Below are 20,473 nucleotides of genomic sequence, written 5' to 3'. Positions count from 1 at the left end.
ACACTGCTGCCACTATGTGTCGGTGGTGGAGGGAGGTGGGCTTTGTGGATGGGGAGCTTGGAAAGTGGAGTTAAGGCTCCAACCCTAACTTAAGGTAAGGTGATGCAAATAACTGTGGGGAAGAAAAGTCACAGTGATGCTCACACAGTCGAATAGTTTGTGAGTAGCCTGCAATGGAGCAAAGCCGTGAGGCCGAGCGGTCTAGCATTCCTGACTTAGAAACATCTCAGCTGTTCATCCACTGGAATCAAAATCTTGGGATTCCCTCCCTCAGTGAAAGACTCCCCTCAAGATGTCCTGGGTGGAGGCAGTGACCGATGAGAATCGTGCTTCTTTGCTTGCTCGATGTGTGAGAATCGAGGCTGGCGTTCGCACTTGTTCACACTTTGAAAGTTGTGGTTTCCCTCAGCGTGAGACAGCCCCTTCTATACGATCAGTTCGCCACAAAGAACTACTTAGTGTTTCCACTCCTTCATCCTGTTCTCCAGAGCCTTCGACCTATCATAGCAGCGTGGTGGCACAGTGGTTAACACTGCTGCCTCACAGCGCTAGGGACCTGGGTTCGATTCCTGGCCTCGGGTCACTGTCTGTGCAGAGTCTGCACATTCTCCCTGTGTCTGTGTGGGTTTCCTCCCACAATCCAAAAGATGTGCAGGTTAGGGGGATTGGCCATGCTAAATTGCCCCTTAGTGTCCAAAGATGTGTAGGTTAGGTGGATTGGCCATGTTAAATTGCCCCTTAGTGTCCAAAGATGTGCAGGTTAGGTGGATTGGCCATGCTAAATTGCCCCTTAGTGTCCAAAGATGTGTAGGTTAGGTGGATTGGCCATGCTAAATTGCCCCTTAGTGTCCAAAGATGTGCAGGTTAGGTGGATTGGCCATGCTAAATTGTCCCTTAGTGTCCAAAGATGTGTAGGTTAGGTGGATTGGCCATGCTAAATTGCCCCTTAGTGTCCAAAGATGTGTAGGTTAGGTGGATTGGCCATGCTAAATTGTCCTTAGTGTCCAAAGATGTGTAGGTTAGGTGGATTGGCCATGCTAAATTGCCCCTTAGTGTCCAAAGATGTGCAGGTTAGGGGGATTGGCCATGCTAGATTGGCCATGCTAAATTGCCCCTTAGTGTCCAAAGATGTGTAGGTTAGGTGGATTGGCCATGCTAAATTGCCCCTTAGTGTCCAAAGATGTGCAGGTAGGGGGATTGGCCATGCTAAATTGTCCCTTAGTGTCCCAAGATGTGTGGGTTTGGGTGTGTAAATTCTTTTTATTCATCCGTGGGACACGGGTGTCGCGGGCTGGCCAGCATTTATTACCCATCCCTAGTTGCCCCTTGAGAAGGTGTTGGTGAGCCGCCATCTTGAATCTCTGCAGTCCACGTGCTGTGGGTTGGCCCACAATGCTGTTAGGAAGGGAATTCTAGGATTTTGACCCAGTGACAGCAAAGGAACGGCCGATATTTCCAAGTCAGGATGGTGAGTGGCTCAGAGGGGAACTTGGTGTTCCCCATGTATCTGCTGCCCTTGTCCCTCTAGACAGAAGTGTTCCTGCTTAGGAGGGACGGTCTAAGGATCTTAGGTGAAAGTGTTGACGTTTACGACTCCAGAAATGTTACCCCCTTTTTCTTTTCTGCCTTAAATTAACACTTTGCTTCTGACATCGAGGAGAATAAGATCAGGTGTGCAAATCCGTTCTGTGCTGATTGTAAAAATTGCAATGGCAAACCAGAAAAGAATGAGGAAGGAGTCCTGAGGACCACAGGTTTGCTTGCTGCTGGTGTACGCATTGTCACCTGCAGATGACCCTGATAAGACGGTGTGTGGGCGGATTATGTTGACCTCATTTCCTTGGTTACGTAATGGAGGCTACTCAATCAGTATGCATATCTGAAGCCTGCAAGGGGGAATCTGGCAGAGGCTGGCTCTATTGACGATGGATCTTTGACCAATAATTTATTCGTGGGTCAGGCCTACCAATAAATTCAACAAAAATTTGCCCAAGGGCAGTTGAGAGTCAACCACATTGCTGTGGATCTGGTGCCACACATAGGCCAAACTGGGTAAGGGCAGCTGATTTCTGCAGGGGTGGCACAGCAGTTAGCTGCCAGGACCATCACACTCAGGGAAACATGGGTCGATGTTCCCGGCTTGGGTGACCATGCGGAGTCCCCAGTTTCTTGTGTCTGCGTGAGTTTCCTCCGGGTGCTCCAGTTTCCCCCCAACGTCATGCTGTTTAGGTGCTAAATTCTCCCTCAGTGTACCCAAACAGGAGTGTGGCGACTAGAGTATTTTTGCAGTAATTTTCATTGCAGTGTTAATGTTAGCCTACTTGTGACACTAAAAAAAAAGGTTCTCCCACAACCATGGTCCCACCTCGCAAATCTTTGCTACACCTGACTCTCCAAATTGGCCTTGACATCTTTCCAAAAGTGGGGCTCCCAGAATGGACCCAGAATGCACCATGCTTTAGATTGTTCAAGCCCTGCGGAATTTCTTTTAGTTCTCCGGACACACGAGTTTAGGCTCTGCTGCCAATTCCACTTCAGAGGGGTGTATCTGAGCTGCCAGGGCGTGGGTGTGGGAACTGAGTTATGTAGGCCCATAAAAAATGGTGTGTTTTATTAACTGTGGATGAGGCATTGGGAGGGGGGGGTGGGTATCATGAGGAAATCAAACATGTTTTAACAATACAGCTGATGTTCTTTTGCCAAAAGCAACATTCAAATTCTCAAACTGTGGTATTATCTGACTGGGCCTGAAGCCTAACTACTGTGCTATCTGCTCTCCCCCTTGAGTTGATGGAGGGCTCCCACTGCACAAAACTGTCAGAATCTAACTGCGCCCTTCAGACAAATGCATTTGATTTCATTATTTTGTGTTATGTTTCTTTTTTTTAGCTGGAAGTTTACAAATCATCTGGCTTCAAGAATTTTATCAGGTGAGTGAAAACTCAACCCCCCCCCCCACAGGCGGTCAACCAGAAGTTGTGGGGTTTTGAGCTCTGATTTTTTCTCTCTGGGTCGTGCAGGGGTTGTGTTGGGCAATGCCCATACCTTGGGGGCACCTGAGTAAATTGGGTTAACGTTGGTTAGGCCACATTTGGGAATACTGTGCCCCATTCTGGTCCCCACACTATCAGAAGGACATGGAGGCTTTGGAGGGAGTGCAGAAAAAGTTTCCCAGGATGTTGCCTGGTCTGGAGGGTATTAGCTTTGAGGAGAGGTTGAATAAACTGGGATTGTTCTTCTTGGAAAGATGGAGGCTCAGGGGCAACCCGATAGAAGTCTGTAAAATTATGAAGGGTATAGTTAGGGTGAACAGTTGGAAGCTTTTTCCCAGAAATGACAATTACAAGGGGACACAAGTTCAAGATAAGGAGGGAAAGGTTCAGTGGAGATGTGCGGGGAAAGTTTTTTACACAGAGGGTGGTGGGGGCCTGGAATGTACTGCCAGCTGAGGGGGTTGAGGCAGTTACGTTAGCCACATTTAAGACTTAGCGGGATAGCCACATGAACAGAGCAGTGGATCGAGCAGTGAAGAAGGCTTATAGTGTGTTAGCATTTTATTACAGGGGGTTTGAGTTTAAGGGCCGTGGGGTTATGCTGCAACTGCACTGGACCTTGGTGAGACCACGTTTGGAATATTGTGTGCAGTTCTGGTCACCTCACTATCAGAAGGATGTGGAAGCATTGGAGAGAATGCAGAGGAGATTTACCAGGATGCTGCCTGGTTTGGAGGGTAGGTCTTATGTCGAAAGGTTGAAGGAGCCGGGGCTTTTCTCTTTAGAGTGGAGGAGGATGAGAGGCGACTTAATCGAGGTTTTTAAGATGATTTGGGGGATAGAGTGGACATGCAGAGACTATTTCCTCGGGTGGATGTAGCTGAAACTCGGGGGCATAACTATAAGATTCATGGTGGGCGATATAGGAGGGATGTCCAAGGTAGATTTGTCACTCAGAGAGTGGTTGGGGTGTGGAATAGACTGCCTGCTGTGATAGTGGAGTCGGACACTTTAGGAACTTTCAAGCGGTTATTGGATAGGCACATGGAGCACACCAGAATGATAGGGAGTGGGATAGCTTGATCTTTGGATTGGATGCAGCTCGGCACGACACGGAGGGCCGAAGGGCCTGTCCTGTGCTGTAATGTTCTGTGTTCTATTACAGGTGGGGAATCGAGGGATACAGGCAGTTCGTCTAGATGGGATAGCATAATCGGCACAGGCTTAGAGGGCCGAAGGGCCTGTTCCTGTGCTGTAGTGTTCTTTGTTCTGGCGCCCATACCCCAGTGGGAACTTGGTGTCCCCCTATAGCCATACCTCAATGGGGCATGCCTCCTCAGGTGCCCATGCCCCCACCTTCCCGCGCGAGCTGGCATCTTCACACAGAGAGAGCCAAAGAATGTATCGATGACGCTTGATTGGTCGCGAGACACTTTGCCACAGGAAAAGCTGGGGAGGCCTGGGGTTTAAGATCCGGTCAAAAATTGGAGGGTGTGTCGCACAAATGGTAACTGGAACAGGGGGATTGCGTGGGATTTACCTAGAAAAGAAAAGCCATTAATGGGTTCATTTCATCCAGGGCTTTTTCACTGCCAGGGTTAGAGAACTTCCAATGTCCTTTCATAGGACAGTTCACAATATCTGGGGTCTTACCTGGTGACGCAGTATGCCTACAATCCACAAAGGCCCGGGAGAGGTTAGCCAGTTAAGTATGCCAAACCAGGCCTACTTTCCTGTCCTAAGTTTGACCCTTCCTCACACAGGGGCAGACCTGAAAGAGGTCTACAAAATGATGAGAGGCAGAGAGATAGGATGGACAGTCGGAGGCTTTTCCTTACAGGAGGTTCAAGGTGAGAGGGGCTAAGTTTGAGGAAGATGTGCAGGGGGGTAAGTTTTTCACGCAGAGAGTGCTGGGTGCCTGGAACTTGCTACCAGACGAAGCAGGCACCTTAGCAACATTTAAGAGGTGTCTGGATGAGTACATGAATAGGGAGGGAATAGAGGGATACAGACCGAATAAGGGCAGAAGGTTTTTTTCGTTTAATTAGGGCATCATGGCTTGGAAGGCCGAAGGGCCTTGTTCCTTTGTACCTCACCAAAGGAAAGCAGGGAGGAACTGACAGGATTGTGAATACCGATTGCTGTGCTTGGAGGCAGTGGCGTAGTGCTATTGTCACTGGGTTAGTATTCCCGAGAGCCAGGGTAATGTTCTGGGGACCCCGGGTTCAAATCCCGCCACGGCAGATGGTGAAATTTGAATTCAATTTAAAAACAAATCTGGAATTAGGAATCTACTGATGACCGTGAAATGTCTAAGATGCATCAGGATGGGTCCTTTCCAAATTGGCAGGCAGTAACTCGTGGGGTGCCACAGGATTGGAGCTGGGACCCCAGCTATTCACAATATATATTCATGATTTGTACAAGGGAACAAAATGTAACATCTCAAAGTTTGCAGATGACACTAAGTCGGGTGGGAGGGTGAACTGTGGCGAGGATGCAGAGATCCTTCAGAATGATCTGGACAGGTTGGATGAGTGGGGTAATGCATGGTGATGTAGTATAATTTGGATAAATGTGCGGTTATTCACTTTGGAAGCAGAAACAAGGAGGCAGATTACTACCTGAATGGCTGTAAATTGGGAGCGGGCAGTGTGCAGAGGGATCTGGGTGTCCTTGAGTACCAGTCACTGAAGGTAAGCATGCAGGTGCAGCTGGTGGTAAAGAAGGTAAATGGTATGTTGGTCTTCATTGGGAGAGGTTTGGAGTACAGGGGCAGGCATGTGTTGTTGTAATTATACAGGGCCTTGGTGAGGCCACACCTGGAGTATTGTGGGCAGTTTTGGTCTCCTTTCCTGAGGAAGGATGTTCTTGCTCTCGAGGGAGTACAGCGAGGGTTTACCAGGCTGATCCCGGGGATGGCGGGACTGATGTACGAGGAGAGATTGATTAAGTTAGGATTGTTTTCACTGGAGTTCAGATGAATGAGGGGGGGATCTCATAGAGACTTGTACAATTCTAACAGGGTAGATGCAGGGAGGATGTTCCCGATGGTGGGGGAGACCAGAACCAGGGGGTCACAGTCTGAGGATTCGGGGTAGACCATTTAGGATGGAGTTGAGGAGACATTTCTTCAGCCGGTGGAATTCATTCCCACAGGAAGTAGTTGTTGCCAAAACATTGAATGTATTCCAGAGGCGGCTGGATATTCCACTTGGGGTGAATGATCGTGATGAATGGCGGGGCAGGCTTGAAGGGCCAAATGGCCTCCTCCTGCTCTGTTCTTCTGTCTTTCGATGTTAATAGGGAGGGAAATCGAGGGATACGGACTGAGTAAGGGCAGAAGGTTTTCTTTGAGTTTAGTTTGGGCATCACAGTCGGCACAGGTTTGAATGACCTGTTCCTGTGTTGGACTTTACTTTGTTCCTTGTCCAGGGCTGGGGAAACCATGCACAGGTCCGTTGACCTCGAGCGTGAATGTCCGACCTTGGGGTGAACGTGGCTGGAATCTCCCCCTGTAAACGCTCTAGAAATGTGTATGTCCCTTCAGACACTGTAGTGACCGACTGTGGATTTGCCTCTCTCTCCCTCTCTCTGTAGGTCGTGAGAAAATACAAACCGCACTTCCTAGCCATTCATTGCCAGGAGATTGGAGGGAAGGATTACGAGACAGGCATGGTACACGTCAACAAGTTCGTAAAGTAAGTGTCCTCCAACTCAGGACGCAGAGATGCGTCAGTGTGACTCAGACAGGCTAAGGGCGCAGGCAGATGTATAGCACTTGCAGTATAATGTGGATCAATGTGAGGTTATCCACTTTGGTAGCAATAATAGGAAGACAGGTTATTATTCCAATGGGTGTAAATTGAGAGAGGCGGATATTCAAGGAGACCTTGGAGTCCTCGTGCATCAGTCACTGAAAGTAAACGCGCAGGTACAGCAGGCAGTAAAGAAGGCAAATGGTATGTTGGCCTTCATAAGATGTAGGAGCAGAATTAGGCCATTCAGCCCATCTGGTCTGTCCTGCCATTCAATAAGTGTCTGAACTTAATTTTCCCACCTTTTCACCATAATTATTTGACCCACTTACCAACCAAGAATCTATCTATCTCTGTCTTCAATGACCCGGCCTCCTCTGTGGCAATGAGTTCCACAGATTCACCAACTCTCTGGCTTCATAGAATCCCTACAGTGCAGAAGGAGGCCATTCGGACCATTGAGTCTGCACTGACCACCATCCGACCCAGACCCTTTCCCTTTCACCCCATAAATTTACCCTAGCTAGTCCCCCTGACACTAAGCAGCAATTTAGCATGGCCAATCCACCTAACCCGCACACCTTTGGACTGTGGGAGGAAACATGAGCACCCAGAGGAAACCCACGCAGACACGGGGAGAATGTGCAAACTCCACACAGGCGGTCAACCCAAGCTGGGAATTGAACCCAGGTCCCTGGCGCTGTGAGGCAGCTGTGCTAACCACTGTGCCAGCGTGCCATTACTTGTGCAAAGAATTCCACAGGTTCACCAAACCCTCTGGCTGAAGAAATTGCTCCTTATCTCGGTTCTAAAGGGTTGACCCTTTACTCGGAGGCTGTGCCCTCGGATCCGAGACTCTCCAACTAACGGAAACATCTTCCCCATGTCCACTCTATCCAGGGCCCCTCAGTATTCTGGAAGTTTCAATGAGATCCCCCCTCATCCCTCTAAACTCTATCGAGTACAGACCCAGAGTCCTCAACTGTTCCTCATATGTCAAGCCTTTCATTCCAGGGATCATTCTCGTGAACTTCCTCTGGACCCTCTCCAAGGCCAGCACATCCTTCCTTAGATACGGGGCCCAAAACTGCTCCCAATATTCCACCTATTGAGAGGATTTGAGTACAGGATAGGGATGTTTTGCTGCAATTGTACCGGGTGTTGGTGAGGCCACATTGACCTCGCTCTCTCTCTCTCCCACATTATTACAGTTATTGCTGCAATCCCGAAGCTTCCTCTGCTGTCAAAGCTGGAAGATTCCACAGGAAGCTTTGTTAACGGCTCGCAGTTATTGAGAAAGATCAGAACACAGTCAGCGGAATCGCCAATGGCACACACACATTCTCACTCTCTCACTCACTGTCACTCACACACACACACACACACACACACACACACACACACGCCTGAGGGAGCGCTGCACTGTCAGAGGGTCAGTGCTGAGGGAGTGCCGCCCTGTCAGAGGGTCAGTGCTGAGGGAGTGCCTCCCTGTCAGAGGGTCAGTGCTGAGGGAGTGCCGCCCTGTCAGAGGGTCAGTGCTGAGGGAGTGCCGCCCTGTCAGAGGGTCAGTGCTGAGGGAGTGCCGCACTGTCAGAGGGTCAGTGCTGAGGGAGTGCCGCACTGTCAGAGGGTCAGTGCTGAGGGAGTGCCACACTGTCAGAGGGTCAGTGCTGAGGGAGTGCCGCCCTGTCAGAGGGTCAGCGCTGAGGGAGTGCCACACTGTCAGAGGGTCAGCGCTGAGGGAGTGCCGCCCTGTCAGAGGGTCAGCGCTGAGGGAGTGCCGCCCTGTCAGAGGGTCAGCGCTGAGGGAGTGCCGCACTGTCAGAGGGTCAGTGCGGAGGGAGCGCCGCCCTGTCAGAGGGTCAGTGCTGAGGGAGTGCCGCCCTGTCAGAGGGTCAGCCCTGTCAGAGGGTCAGTGCTGAGGGAGTGCCGCCCTGTCAGAGGGTCAGTGCTGAGGGAGTGCTGCACTGTCACAGGGTCAGTGCTGAGAGAGCGCGGCCCTGTCAGAGGGTCAGTGCTGAGGGAGTGCCGCACTGTCAGAGGGTCAGTGCTGAGGGAGTGCCGCCCTGTCAGAGGGTCAGTGCTGAGGGAGTGCCGCCCTGTCAGAGGGTCAGCCCTGTCAGAGGGTCAGTGCTGAGGGAGTGCCGCCCTGTCAGAGGGTCAGTGCTGAGGGAGTGCCGCCCTGTCAGAGGGTCAGTGCTGAGGGAGTGCCGCCCTGTCAGAGGGTCAGTGCTGAGGGAGTGCCGCCCTGTCAGAGGGTCAGTGCTGAGGGAGTGCCGCCCTGTCAGAGGGTCAGTGCTGAGGGAGTGCCGCCCTGTCAGAGGGTCAGTGCTGAGGGAGTGCCGCCCTGTCAGAGGGTCAGTGCTGAGGGAGTGCCGCCCTGTCAGAGGGTCAGTGCTGAGGGAGTGCCGCCCTGTCAGAGGGTCAGTGCTGAGGGAGTGCCGCCCTGTCAGAGGGTCAGTGCTGAGGGAGTGCCGCACTGTCAGAGGGTCAGTGCTGAGGGAGTGCCGCCCTGTCAGAGGGTCAGTGCTGAGGGAGTGCCGCCCTGTCAGAGGGTCAGTGCTGAGGGAGTGCCGCCCTGTCAGAGGGTCAGTGCTGAGGGAGTGCCGCACTGTCAGAGGGTCAGTGCTGAGGGAGTGCCGCCCTGTCAGAGGGTCAGTGCTGAGGGAGTGCCGCCCTGTCAGAGGGTCAGTGCTGAGGGAGTGCCGCCCTGTCAGAGGGTCAGTGCTGAGGGAGCTCCGCCCTGTCAGAGGGTCAGTGCTGAGGGAGTGCCGCCCTGTCAGAGGGTCAGTGCTGAGGGAGTGCCGCCCTGTCAGAGGGTCAGTGCTGAGGGAGTGCCGCACTGTCAGAGGGTCAGTGCTGAGGGAGTGCCGCCCTGTCAGAGGGTCAGTGCTGAGGGAGTGCCGCCCTGTCAGAGGGTCAGTGCTGAGGGAGTGCCGCCCTGTCAGAGGGTCAGTGCTGAGGGAGCTCCGCCCTGTCAGAGGGTCAGTGCTGAGGGAGCGCCGCCCTGTCAGAGGGTCAGTGCTGAGGGAGTGCCGCCCTGTCAGAGGGTCAGTGCTGAGGGAGCGCCGCACATTCCAAAGCTGAACATTGTGAAAATTTTGCCATATTCTTCAGATTATTTGCTTATTAAACACTATCTCATGTCCTGAGATCCCCTAGTATTTGTGTGGGATCCCATATTCCCATCCTGCGGTTGGCAGTGACCCCCAGACTGGCTTAGGGCTCCCAGTATGCACTTTAAGGCCCAGTGTTGCCATGGCGATGAGCAGAATTCTGGAGCCCAGCATTATCAATCCTCTGCAAACACTTCCCTAACCTGGGAATCGGAGAGAGTGTTACACTGGCCGTTCGAGTTTAGAAGCCCCTTTATGTGTGAGGCCTTCGGCGTTGCCTGGGCCTTGAGCCCGAAGGCCTCACTTGTAGGCACCAAGCCTTGCGTTTATTTTCAATCTGACCCCTTTTTATGTTTCTCCTCCACAGCGATATTCTTTCCAGCCATGAGATGAGAGAGTACAACCGGGTGCGGATTTACATGGACCAGGATTTCACTGCTCATGACCACTTCACTGTGAGTAGGCCCGGGGCGTGGGGGACGGGGCTTCGGACAAAGGCAAGAATTCCTCATGTCCAAACTCCAGGATAATCAGGACAGCAAGATTCCTTACAGGAGGCTGATAAACAAGCTCAGAGCCAAGGGTGTTGGAGGCAAGGTACTGGCATGGATAGAAGATTGGCTGGCAGAGAGTGGGTATAGGGGGCCCTTTTCAGGATGCCAACCATAGAATCATTGAATCCCCTACAGTGCAGAAGGAGGCCATTCAGCCCATTGAGTCTGTACCCACCACAATCCCACCCAGCCCCTCTCCCCACAACCCCATACATTTACCCTAGCTCGTACCCTTGACACTAAGGGGCAATTTAGCACGACCGATCCACCTAACATCCACGTCTTTCGGACTGTGGGAGGAAACCGGACCACCCGGAGGAAACCCATGTAGACACGAGGGAGAATGTGCAGACTCCACACAGATACTAAGGCTGGGGATTGCACCCGGCTCTCTGGTGCTGCGAGGCGGCAGCGCTAACCACTGTGCCACCCATGACAAATGGTGTTGCACAGTGGTCAGTATTGGGACCACAACTTCTCATTATGTACAGTAATGATCTGTAAGATGGAACTGAAGATATGATTACGTAATTTGTCAATGATTTCATAAGACTTAGAAGCAGAATTCAGCCACTCGGCCCATCGAGTCTGCTCCACCATTCAATCATGGCTGATATCTTTCTCATCCCCATAACCCCTGATCCCCTTATTAATCACGAACCTATCTATCTCTGTCTTAAAGACACTCAATGACCCAGCCTCCTCTGCAGCAAAGAGTTCCACAGATTCCCCACTGTCTGGCTGTAGAAATTCCTCCTCATCTCTGTTTTAAAGGATCGTCCCTTTAGCCTGAGGTTGTGCCCTCTGGGTCTAGTTTTTCCTACGAGTGGAAACATCCTCTCCACGTCCACTCTATCCAGGCCGCGCAGTATCCTGTAAGTTTCAATAAGATCCCCCCCTCATCCTTCTAAACTCTATCGAGTACAGACCCAGAGTCCTCAAACACTCCTCATACGACAAGCTGTTCCCTGTGAACCTCCTCTGGACCCTTTCCAAGGCTGGCACATCCTTCCTTAATACATCCCTGCTCTTGTATTCTCGCCCCCTCGACATGAATACTAACATTGTGTTTGCCTTCCGAACTGCCGACTGAACCTGCACATTAACCTTTCGAGAATCTTGAACAAGGACTCCCAAGTCCCTTTGTGTTTCTGATTTCGTGAGCATTTTCCCGTTTAGAAAATAGTCTGTGTCTCCATTCCTCTTTCCAAAGTGCATAACCTCACCTTCCCACATTGTATTCCATCTGCCACTTCTTTGCCCACTCTCCGAACCTGTCCATGTCCTTCTGCAGCCCCCCTGCTTCCTCTGAAACTGCTCCCCAGCACTGCTGGTGGGGGGGTTCAGGAGGAGCAGCAGGGAAAAGTTACTTTCTCGAAGCCACCCAGCTGATACTGGAATCAAACTGGAGCTTGTCTCTCGGAGCTTGCCTTCACTCTGGAAGTCCAGCCCTTTCTCCAGGGGACGGATTTAGTGTAGACAGCTCACCCAGCTGCACATGTCTAACTGTATTCCTGTTACTCCCCACAGGCCCTGGGCAGTCTCTACTTCCTGCATCAATCCATACAAGCTATTCACCAATTTGATTTTAACGGTAACTTTTACAGTTTTACGTTCTGCCTCCGAACGCTCTTCCTCTGAGACTCTCTCTCTTTGTGACTCTCTCTCTCTCTGACACACTCTTTGTCTCTCCTTGTCTCTCTCTCTCTCTTTCTCTGCTGTCTGTTGCTTGTCTGTCTCTCTCTCTCTCTCTCTCTCTCTCTCTCTCTCTTTGGACTCTAAGGGGCAAATTAGCATGGCCAATCCTCCTAACACACACACCTTTCGGACTGTGGGAGGCCGGAACACCCCGAGGAAACCCATGCAGACACGGGGAGAATGTGCAAACTCCACACAGACAGTGACCCAAGCTGGGAGTCGAACCCAGGTCCCTGGCACTGTGAGGGAGCAGGGCTAACCCCCATGCCGCCCCATTCTCTGATTCCTGTACGGGATAGGCAAATTCCTTTGAATTCTCCCTCCCTCTCTGTCAATCTCAATCTCTCTCACTCTCTCTGTCTCTCTATCCTTTTTTCTCTCTCTCGGTCCCTCTCTCTCTGTCTGTCTCTCTCTCTCTCTCTCTCTCTCTCTCTCCCCCTCCCCCTCCCCCTCCCCCTCCCCCCCCCTTTCTCTCTCTCTCTCTCTTCCCCCCCTTTCTCTCTCTCTCTTCACCCCCCTTTTTCTCTCTCTCTCTTCACCCCCCTTTCTCTCTCTCTCTCTTCACCCCCCTTTCTCTCTCTCTCTCTTCCCCCCCTTTCTCTCTCTCTCTCTTCCCCCCCCTTTCTCTCTCTCTCTTCACCCCCCTTTCTCTCTCTCTCTCTTCACCCCCCTTTCTCTCTCTCTCTCTTCACCCCCCTTTCTCTCTCTCTCTCTTCCCCCCCTTTCTCTCTCTCTCTCTTCCCCCCCTTTCTCTCTCTCTCTCTTCCCCCCCTTTCTCTCTCTCTCTCTTCACCCCCCTTTCTCTCTCTCTCTTCACCCCCCTTTCTCTCTCTCTCTTCACCCCCCTTTCTCTCTCTCCCTCCCCCCCCCTTTCTCTCTCTCTCTCTCTCTCCCCCCTTTCTCTCTCTCTCTCTCTCCCCCCTTTCTCTCTCTCTCTCTCTCCCCCCTTTCTCTCTCTCTCTCTGGTCACAGTAGCAAGCATCAATTTCTAAGAAGAGTTGAGGTGTAAATTGATGAACTAACGGAGATCACACTATCAAAGCAATAAGTTGATAATTTTTAAAAAGAGTCATGAATAAAGATGGCCCTTTGAGTGCGAGAGGGTCAGAGGGTGTCCCCCCCCCCCCCGGGAGCCTCAGGGTGCACACTCACCCTCACATGATGCAGAGTGGGTGTGAATACGGGAAGGAGTGTGGTGGAGGCAAGTGAGAGGGAGCTGATAGACTGGGAGTTAACCGCACTCGCACTCACCCTCCTGATCCTCTCATCCAGAGGGAGCTTGTCCCGGGACAAGTGAGCGTCTCCCCTGTGGGGAGCGTTGACCTCAGTGTAGGGAGTGAGGTTGAAAGGGTGATGGATGATGTGGAAAACAGGCGGAGTGGTTGTTAATGAGGAAGAACACTGGAAGGTGAGGTCTGATGTGGCCGTTCTCCAACAAGCAAGGGGATTAACTCCCTCTCTGCTTTTACCCAGTCCAAAGCTACCAGGAGGTGCGAGGGAAAGAGGTCCACACCACAAACCTAGACAGCAACACTATGATCGAGAAAGAACGGTTCGCTCAGGACTTCTGGCCTGAGGTAAGATCTGCAAAACAGATTTTAAATGTAAATTTATTCGTGTCACAAGTAGGCTTACATTAACACTGCGATGAAGTTGTTGTGGAAATCCCCTAGTTGCCACACTCCTGTTCGGGTTACACTGAGGGAGAATTTAGCACCAAACCAGCACATCTTTCAGACCGTGGGAGGAAACCGGAGCACCTGGAGGAAACCCATGCAGACATGGGGAGAATGTGCAAACCCCACACAGACAGTGACCCGAGGCTGGAATCCAACACTTCACCTGTGTGACATCTCCCTCCCTAACAGCACAGTGGGTGTACCTACACCACACGGACTGACTGATGTCCAATAACAATCCTGGAACTCCCTCCCTAACAGCACTGTGGGTGTACCTACACCACACAGACTGACTGATGTCCAGTAACAATCCTGGAACTCCCTCCCTAACAGCACTGTGGGTGTACCTACACCACACGGACTGACTGATGTCCAATAACAATCCTGGAACTCCCTCCCTAACAGCACTGGGTGTACCTACACCACACAGACTGACTGATGTCCAGTAACAGTCCTGGAACTCCCTCCCTAACAGCACTGTGGGTGTACCTACACCACACGGACTGACTGATGTCCAATAACAATCCTGGAACTCCCTCCCTAACAGCACTGTGGGTGTACCTACACCACACAGACTGACTGATGTCCAATAACAATCCTGGAACTCCCTCCCTAACAGCACTGTGGGTGTACCTACACCACACAGACTGACTGACATCCAATAACAATCCTGGAACTCCCTCCCTAACAGCACTGTGGGTGTACCTACACCACACGGACTGACTGATGTCCAATAACAATCCTGGAACTCCCTCCTTAACAGCACAGTGGGTGTACCTACAGCGGGTTCAAGTAACATAGACACATAGAAGATAGGAGCAGGAGGAGGCCATTTGGCCCTTTGAGTCTGCTCTGCCATTCATCACGATCCTGGCTGATCGTCCAACTTAATTGCCTCATCCTGCTTTCTCCCCATAACCTTTGATCCCATTCACCCAAGTGCTTTACCCAGCTGCCTCTTGAAGGGGTAATTAGGGATGAGCAATGAATGCTGGGTCTTGGCATGTCCCGCGAAAACATCAACAAAATTACATCAGGTGATGGCACACATAGACTGTGGAGGATTTCCCTGCGGAGGTGACTCACAGGGTACCTAACTGAACATGTCTGGAAGTCCTTCTCCTGCTCCTATCTTCAGTCAGTCTGTCTGGTGTAGGTACACCCACAGTGCTGTTAGGGAGGGAATTCCAGGATTGTTATTGGACATCAGTCAGTCCGTGTGGTGTAGGTACACCCACAGTGCTGTTAGGGAGGGAGTTCCAGGATTGTTATTGGACATCAGTCAGTCCGTGTGGTGTAGGTACACCCACAGCGCTGTTAGGGAGGGAGTTCCAGGATTGTTATTGGACATCAGTCAGTCCGTGTGGTGTAGGTACACCCACAGTGCTGTTAGGGAGGGAGTTCCAGGATTGTTATTGGACATCAGTCAGTCCGTGTGGTGTAGGTACACCCACTGTGCTGTTAGGGAGGGAGTTCCAGGATTTTGACCCAGTGACAGTGAAGATGCGGCCAATATATTTCCAATTTGAGATGGTATCTTACAAGGCGAGGCTGGACAAACTGTTTTCTCTGGAGCTGCGGAGGCTGAGGGGAGACCTGATAGAAGTCGATAAAATTATGAGACGTGTCGATAGGATTGACAGTCAGAATCTTTTTCCCAGAGTGGAAATGTCTGATACCTGGGGGCACAAAGGTGAGAGGGGAAAGTTCAAAGGAGATGTGAGGGGAAAGTTTTTTACACAGAGCGGTAAGTGTCTGGAACGCACTGCCAGGGGTGGTGGTGGAGGCGGATACAATAGAGGGAGGGGTTTAAGGGGCTTTTAAATAAGCTCGTGAATATGCAAGCAATAGAGTGATATGGAGCAAGGGTAGGCAGAAGGGATGAGTTGAATTTGGCGTCATGTCCAGCACAACATTGTGGGCCGAAGGGCCCATTCCTGTGTTGTACAGGATGTGTACGCGTGTGGCTCAGAGGGGGTACTTGCAGGTGGTGGTGTTCCCCATGTATCTGCTGCCCTTGTCCTTCTAGATGGGAGAGGTTGTGGGTTTGGAAGGTGCTGTCTAAGGATGAGTTGCTGCAGTACATCTTGTCGATGGTACACACTGCTGCTACTGAGTGTCGGTGGTGGAGGGAGTGAATGTTTGTGGATGGGGTGCCAATCAAGTGGGGCTGCTTTGTCCTGGATGGTGTTGAGCTTCTTGAGTGTTGTTGGAGCTGCACCCATCCAGGCAAGTGGGGAGTATTCCATCACACTCCTGACTTGTGCCTTGTAGATGGTGGACAGGCTTTGGGGGGAGTCAGGAGGTGAGTTACTCACCGCAGGATTCCCAGCCTCTGACCTGCTCTGGTAACCACAGTATTTATATGGCTGGGTCCAGCTCAGTTTCTGGCTGATGGTAAACCCAGGATGTTGATAGTGCTTTACAGACGTCACCACGTCTTCACCGATAATCCTTCCTCCTTCCCTAGTTTAAATGGTCCCGGAAAGGATTCATTCGGACACGATGGAGAATCCAGGATCGGTAAGGTGCCACCTTTAAACATTATTGATGGTATTCTTGTTTGTGTGTGGGACATGGGCGTCACTGGCTGGGCCAGAATTTATTGCCCATCCCTAGTTGCCCTTGTTCAGAGGATAGTTGAGAGTCAACCACATTGCTGTGGCTCTGGAGTCACATGTAGGCCAGACCGGGTAAGGACGGCAGATTTCCTTCCTTAAAGGACATTCGTGAACCAGATGGCTTTTTCCAACAATTGGCAACGGTCGTCAGTAGATTCCTAATTCCAGATATTTTTTATTGAATTGAAATTCCCATTGCGGGATTCAAACCTGGGTCCCCCAGAACATTAGCCAAACTTCTGGATTAATTAGACCAGCAATAATACCATTAGCCCATCACCTTCAATCCTATCCCTGAGCAGAGATGACTTTTGAGTTGGAGAACCAAGGACTCTTGGACCATTCCGACTTGGGAAAAATAAAATCTCACGGACTGATCTAAGCCTGCTAGGGGCCGTTCAGCCCATTCTATGCCGGCTTTCCCACTCCCCTGCCAATTTTGCCCATGCCACTGTATACTCTTGAGATAAAGCGCCAGTTCCCTTTTCGAAAGATCGATTGAATCTGTCTCCACCGTGCTTTCAGACAGTGCATTCCACAACCTAACCACTCGTTGTTTGAGAAAGTTTCTCCACTATTGCATCTTTAGCACATCACATTAAACCCGTGCCCTCTCTGGTTCTCGATCCTCCCAGCGACGGGGACGATTTCTCCTTATCAAACCTGTCCCAGGCCCCTTCATGATGTGGAACACCTTGATCGAACCTCCTCTCTTCTCCAAGACCCAACTTCTCCGATCTATCCCCGTAAAGTCCCTCATTTTTGCGAATCCTTCCCTTCCCCCAACTCCCTTCCTACAGCTAAGTGCTGCTGCTGTGGGAGAGCCACAGTCAAGTATTAAAGCACCATCTCAGGGGGTGGGGGGTGAACGTTAAAGATTTCCAAGGCTTTCTTTCGCAGAAGTCTGAGGAAGCCTTTTCCACGCGCGTGTCCTTCAATCACCAAATGAAAAGCATGGCCATTGGGCTGTGGGATCCTGCTGTGCACAAAGTGGGCTGCACCATTTGTGGAAGTTGTCATTCCAGCTACGGCCAGATATTGAATTCATTTTGCTCTGTCAGATTAAGGATGCTCACTTCAAACAAATATTGTGAAACTCTCGTTAAAAGCAGTTTAAAAACTGTTATGACATAATTCAGTTACAACAATTGCGGAAATTAAGTGATGACAAACAACTCTGTCAAGTAATGGAAAATGATCATTAACCAACAAGGCCTTCAGTGAGGCCAGCGTCTCTGTACTCAGGATAAGCGACTAACCGAAACCTTATGTTAGGTTCATAAACACTGCATTCCAGGCTAGGACACAGGATGAAACAAAGACAAGTTACCATGACATTTACCAAATAACAAGTTTTTTTTCGTGGAATCCTTATAGTGCAGAAGGAGGCCATTGGGCCCATAAAGCCTGCATTGACAACAATCCCACCAGGGCCCTATCACTGCAACCCTGAGTATTTACCCTTCTAATCCCCTGATAGCAAGGGTCAAATTAGCATGGTCAATCTACCAAACCCACACGTCTTTTGGACTGTGGGAGGAAACCGGAGCACCCAAGGAAACCCACGCAGACACGGAGGAGAACGTGCAGGCTCCACACAGATAGTGACCCAAGCTGAGAATCGAACCTGGGTCCCTGGCAGTGTGAGGTAGCAATGCCACCCACTGTGCCACTCATATGATGACATATTATGCTAATGAAGGAGATGGTGTTCTATTGGATAAGAAAGGGCAAAAAGCTGTGCTATGATTGGTGGACTGTGTGTGCAAATGAGGAATTAGAAAGTTGCTTAGTTCTCATTTGCTGTAATTCACTATAACTACTAACTATCTGTATGAATCAATGGATTACCATATCAAAATTCACTATGTCTGTTCTCTTGCTAGGCAATAAAAGCTTATAAGATTTGAGTACTCACTGCACATTATTTGAGTTTATCCATGACACATATCCGACACATACAACACTGATTACATGAATCACCTGGGTCTTGTATCCAGGCAGTTATGATTCTGAGCTATCCTCGAGTTAGTAATTCTCTCAATGTGCCCGCTTCCGTGTTCTCTCTTCCCCAAGACTGAACTGATCTATTTTTCCTGCGACAGCGTCTTTGACCTGGTGAACATCCACCTGTTCCACGACGCCTCCAACCTCATTGCCTGGAAGAGCCCGTCCACGTTCCCAGGAAACAGACGCAAGGCACTCGGACATGTCCTCAGCAGGTAGGTATACAATAACAAAGTTTATTAGCTCATCACATCTTTGTGGTAAAACAGAGGAATGTAATGGTTCAGGTTAGAAACTCTGAAGTATTTTGTGGAGCCTGCCTAGATCATAAGTTTTGCCTCTTGAATTTGGCTAGGATAAGAATGATGTGTTCCACTTCAGGTCTGATTCAAGTGACCCACTAGGGAGCTTTTATCTAACAAAGTTTATTTAAGAATATAGTTCACATGTATAGTAAGAAAATTAGCAAGAACTTCTATCAACCCTGCCCTGGTCCTGCCATGCCAATGCTATAGTTAAGAAAACCCACCAACGCCTCTACTTTCTCAGAAGACTAAGGAAATTCGGCATCTCAGCTACAACTCTCACCAACTTCTACAGATGCACCATAGAAAGCATTCTTTCTGGTTGTATCACAGCTTGGTATGGCTCCTGCTCTGCCCAAGACCACAAGGAACTACGAAAGGTCGTGAATGTATCCCAATCCATCTCACAAACCAGCCTCCCATCCATTGACTCTGTCTACACTTCCCGCTGCCTCGGGAAAAGCAGCCAGCATAAATAAGGCCTCCACGCACCCCAGGCATTCTCTCTTCCACCTTCGTCTGTTGGGAAAAAGATAAGTCTGAGGTTACGTAGCAACCAACGAAATAACAGCTTCTTCCCTGCTTCCATCAGACTTTTGAATGGACCTACCTCACATTAAGTTGATCTTTCTCTGCACCCCAGCTATGACTGTAACACTACATTCTGCATCCTCTCCTTTCCTCCTCTCTATGAACAGTATGCTTTGTATGTATAGCGTGCAAGAAACAATACTTTTCACTGGATTGTCACGTATTGGGATACAGTGAAAAGTATTGTTTGATTTATTATTGTCACATGTACTGGGATACAGTGAAAAGCATTGTTTGATTTATTATTGTCACATGTATTGGGATACAGTGAAAAGCATTGTTTGATTTATTATTGTCACATGTATTGGGATAATAAATCAAACAGTACTTTTCACTGTGTCCCAATACACGTGACAATAATAAATCAAACAATACTTTTCACTGTATCCCAATACACGTGACAATAATAAATCAAACAACACTTTTCACTGTGTTCCAGTACACATGACAATAATAAATCAAACAATACTTTTCACTGTATCCCAGTACATGTGACAATAATAAATCAAACAAATAAAGTATAAACCTTAATGAATTTATCGAAAATGTTCAAACCAAAACCTTTGTCATAGACAAAACCCTTTAAACAGGTTCAATACTGTAATGTCGACAGCTCACGTGATAAGGGAAATTGAGCCCTTTCATTGCAGTCTGCAGTTCTCTGGATTGATTCTGAACAGTTTGAAGACAAGACTGCTTCCCAAAAGACCGGAGAGCCTCTGATCCAGCCCCCAGCAACAGCAGATTTTCACCCTTCAGGAGCACAAGATCATGTTTTCAGCTAACCAACAGAATTTCCAAATCTACAGGGAGAGAGGGAATACAGCTCTTTTTAACATGTTGTCTCTTATGAAACTAAAACTCAAACCTGCAGCTCCAAGCTGAAACTGAAAATGAACTCCTGTCATCTGACCTGCCCACAGATTTTTCTCCTCCCAACTGTGACATCACCTAAAGCTCTGAGCGTGAATTTAAAAAAAACTCGGAAAGGTACACTGACATTACAAAGGGGGTCATATGACGAGCTCCAAATTCTGCCCGGCAGAATTTGGCTGGACTTGTTGTTAAAGGATAGCCCAGGTTGTTTCATGGGGAAGAAGGTATTCACACCTGTCGACAATGGCAAGAACATCCATGCTGACAGTGTGTAG

The 20,473-nt window shown here is 49.8% G+C and overlaps 1 protein-coding gene across 1 annotated transcript in view; it reads left to right on the top strand.

Moving 5' to 3' along the window:
- LOC145361250 (inositol polyphosphate-5-phosphatase A-like) overlaps positions 1–20,473 on the top strand; it is a 47,910-nt gene that overhangs the window by 5,911 nt on the left and 21,526 nt on the right. The window contains exons 2-8 of the mRNA XM_080216883.1: positions 2,890–2,930; positions 6,594–6,694; positions 10,235–10,322; positions 11,952–12,015; positions 13,593–13,696; positions 16,269–16,321; positions 18,525–18,641. Coding sequence (XP_080073009.1) covers positions 2,890–2,930; positions 6,594–6,694; positions 10,235–10,322; positions 11,952–12,015; positions 13,593–13,696; positions 16,269–16,321; positions 18,525–18,641 — 568 coding nt within the window. The remainder of the gene's footprint in view (positions 1–2,889; positions 2,931–6,593; positions 6,695–10,234; positions 10,323–11,951; positions 12,016–13,592; positions 13,697–16,268; positions 16,322–18,524; positions 18,642–20,473) is intronic.

The sequence above is a fragment of the Carcharhinus amblyrhynchos genome, chromosome 34 (genome assembly GCF_965287045.1).
Source record: "Carcharhinus amblyrhynchos chromosome 34, sCarAmb.v2.hapA, whole genome shotgun sequence".
Taxonomy (NCBI): Eukaryota; Metazoa; Chordata; class Chondrichthyes; order Carcharhiniformes; family Carcharhinidae; genus Carcharhinus; species Carcharhinus amblyrhynchos.
The sequence above is the reverse complement of the archived record's forward strand: the minus strand, read 5'-3'. Positions and strand labels throughout refer to the sequence as shown.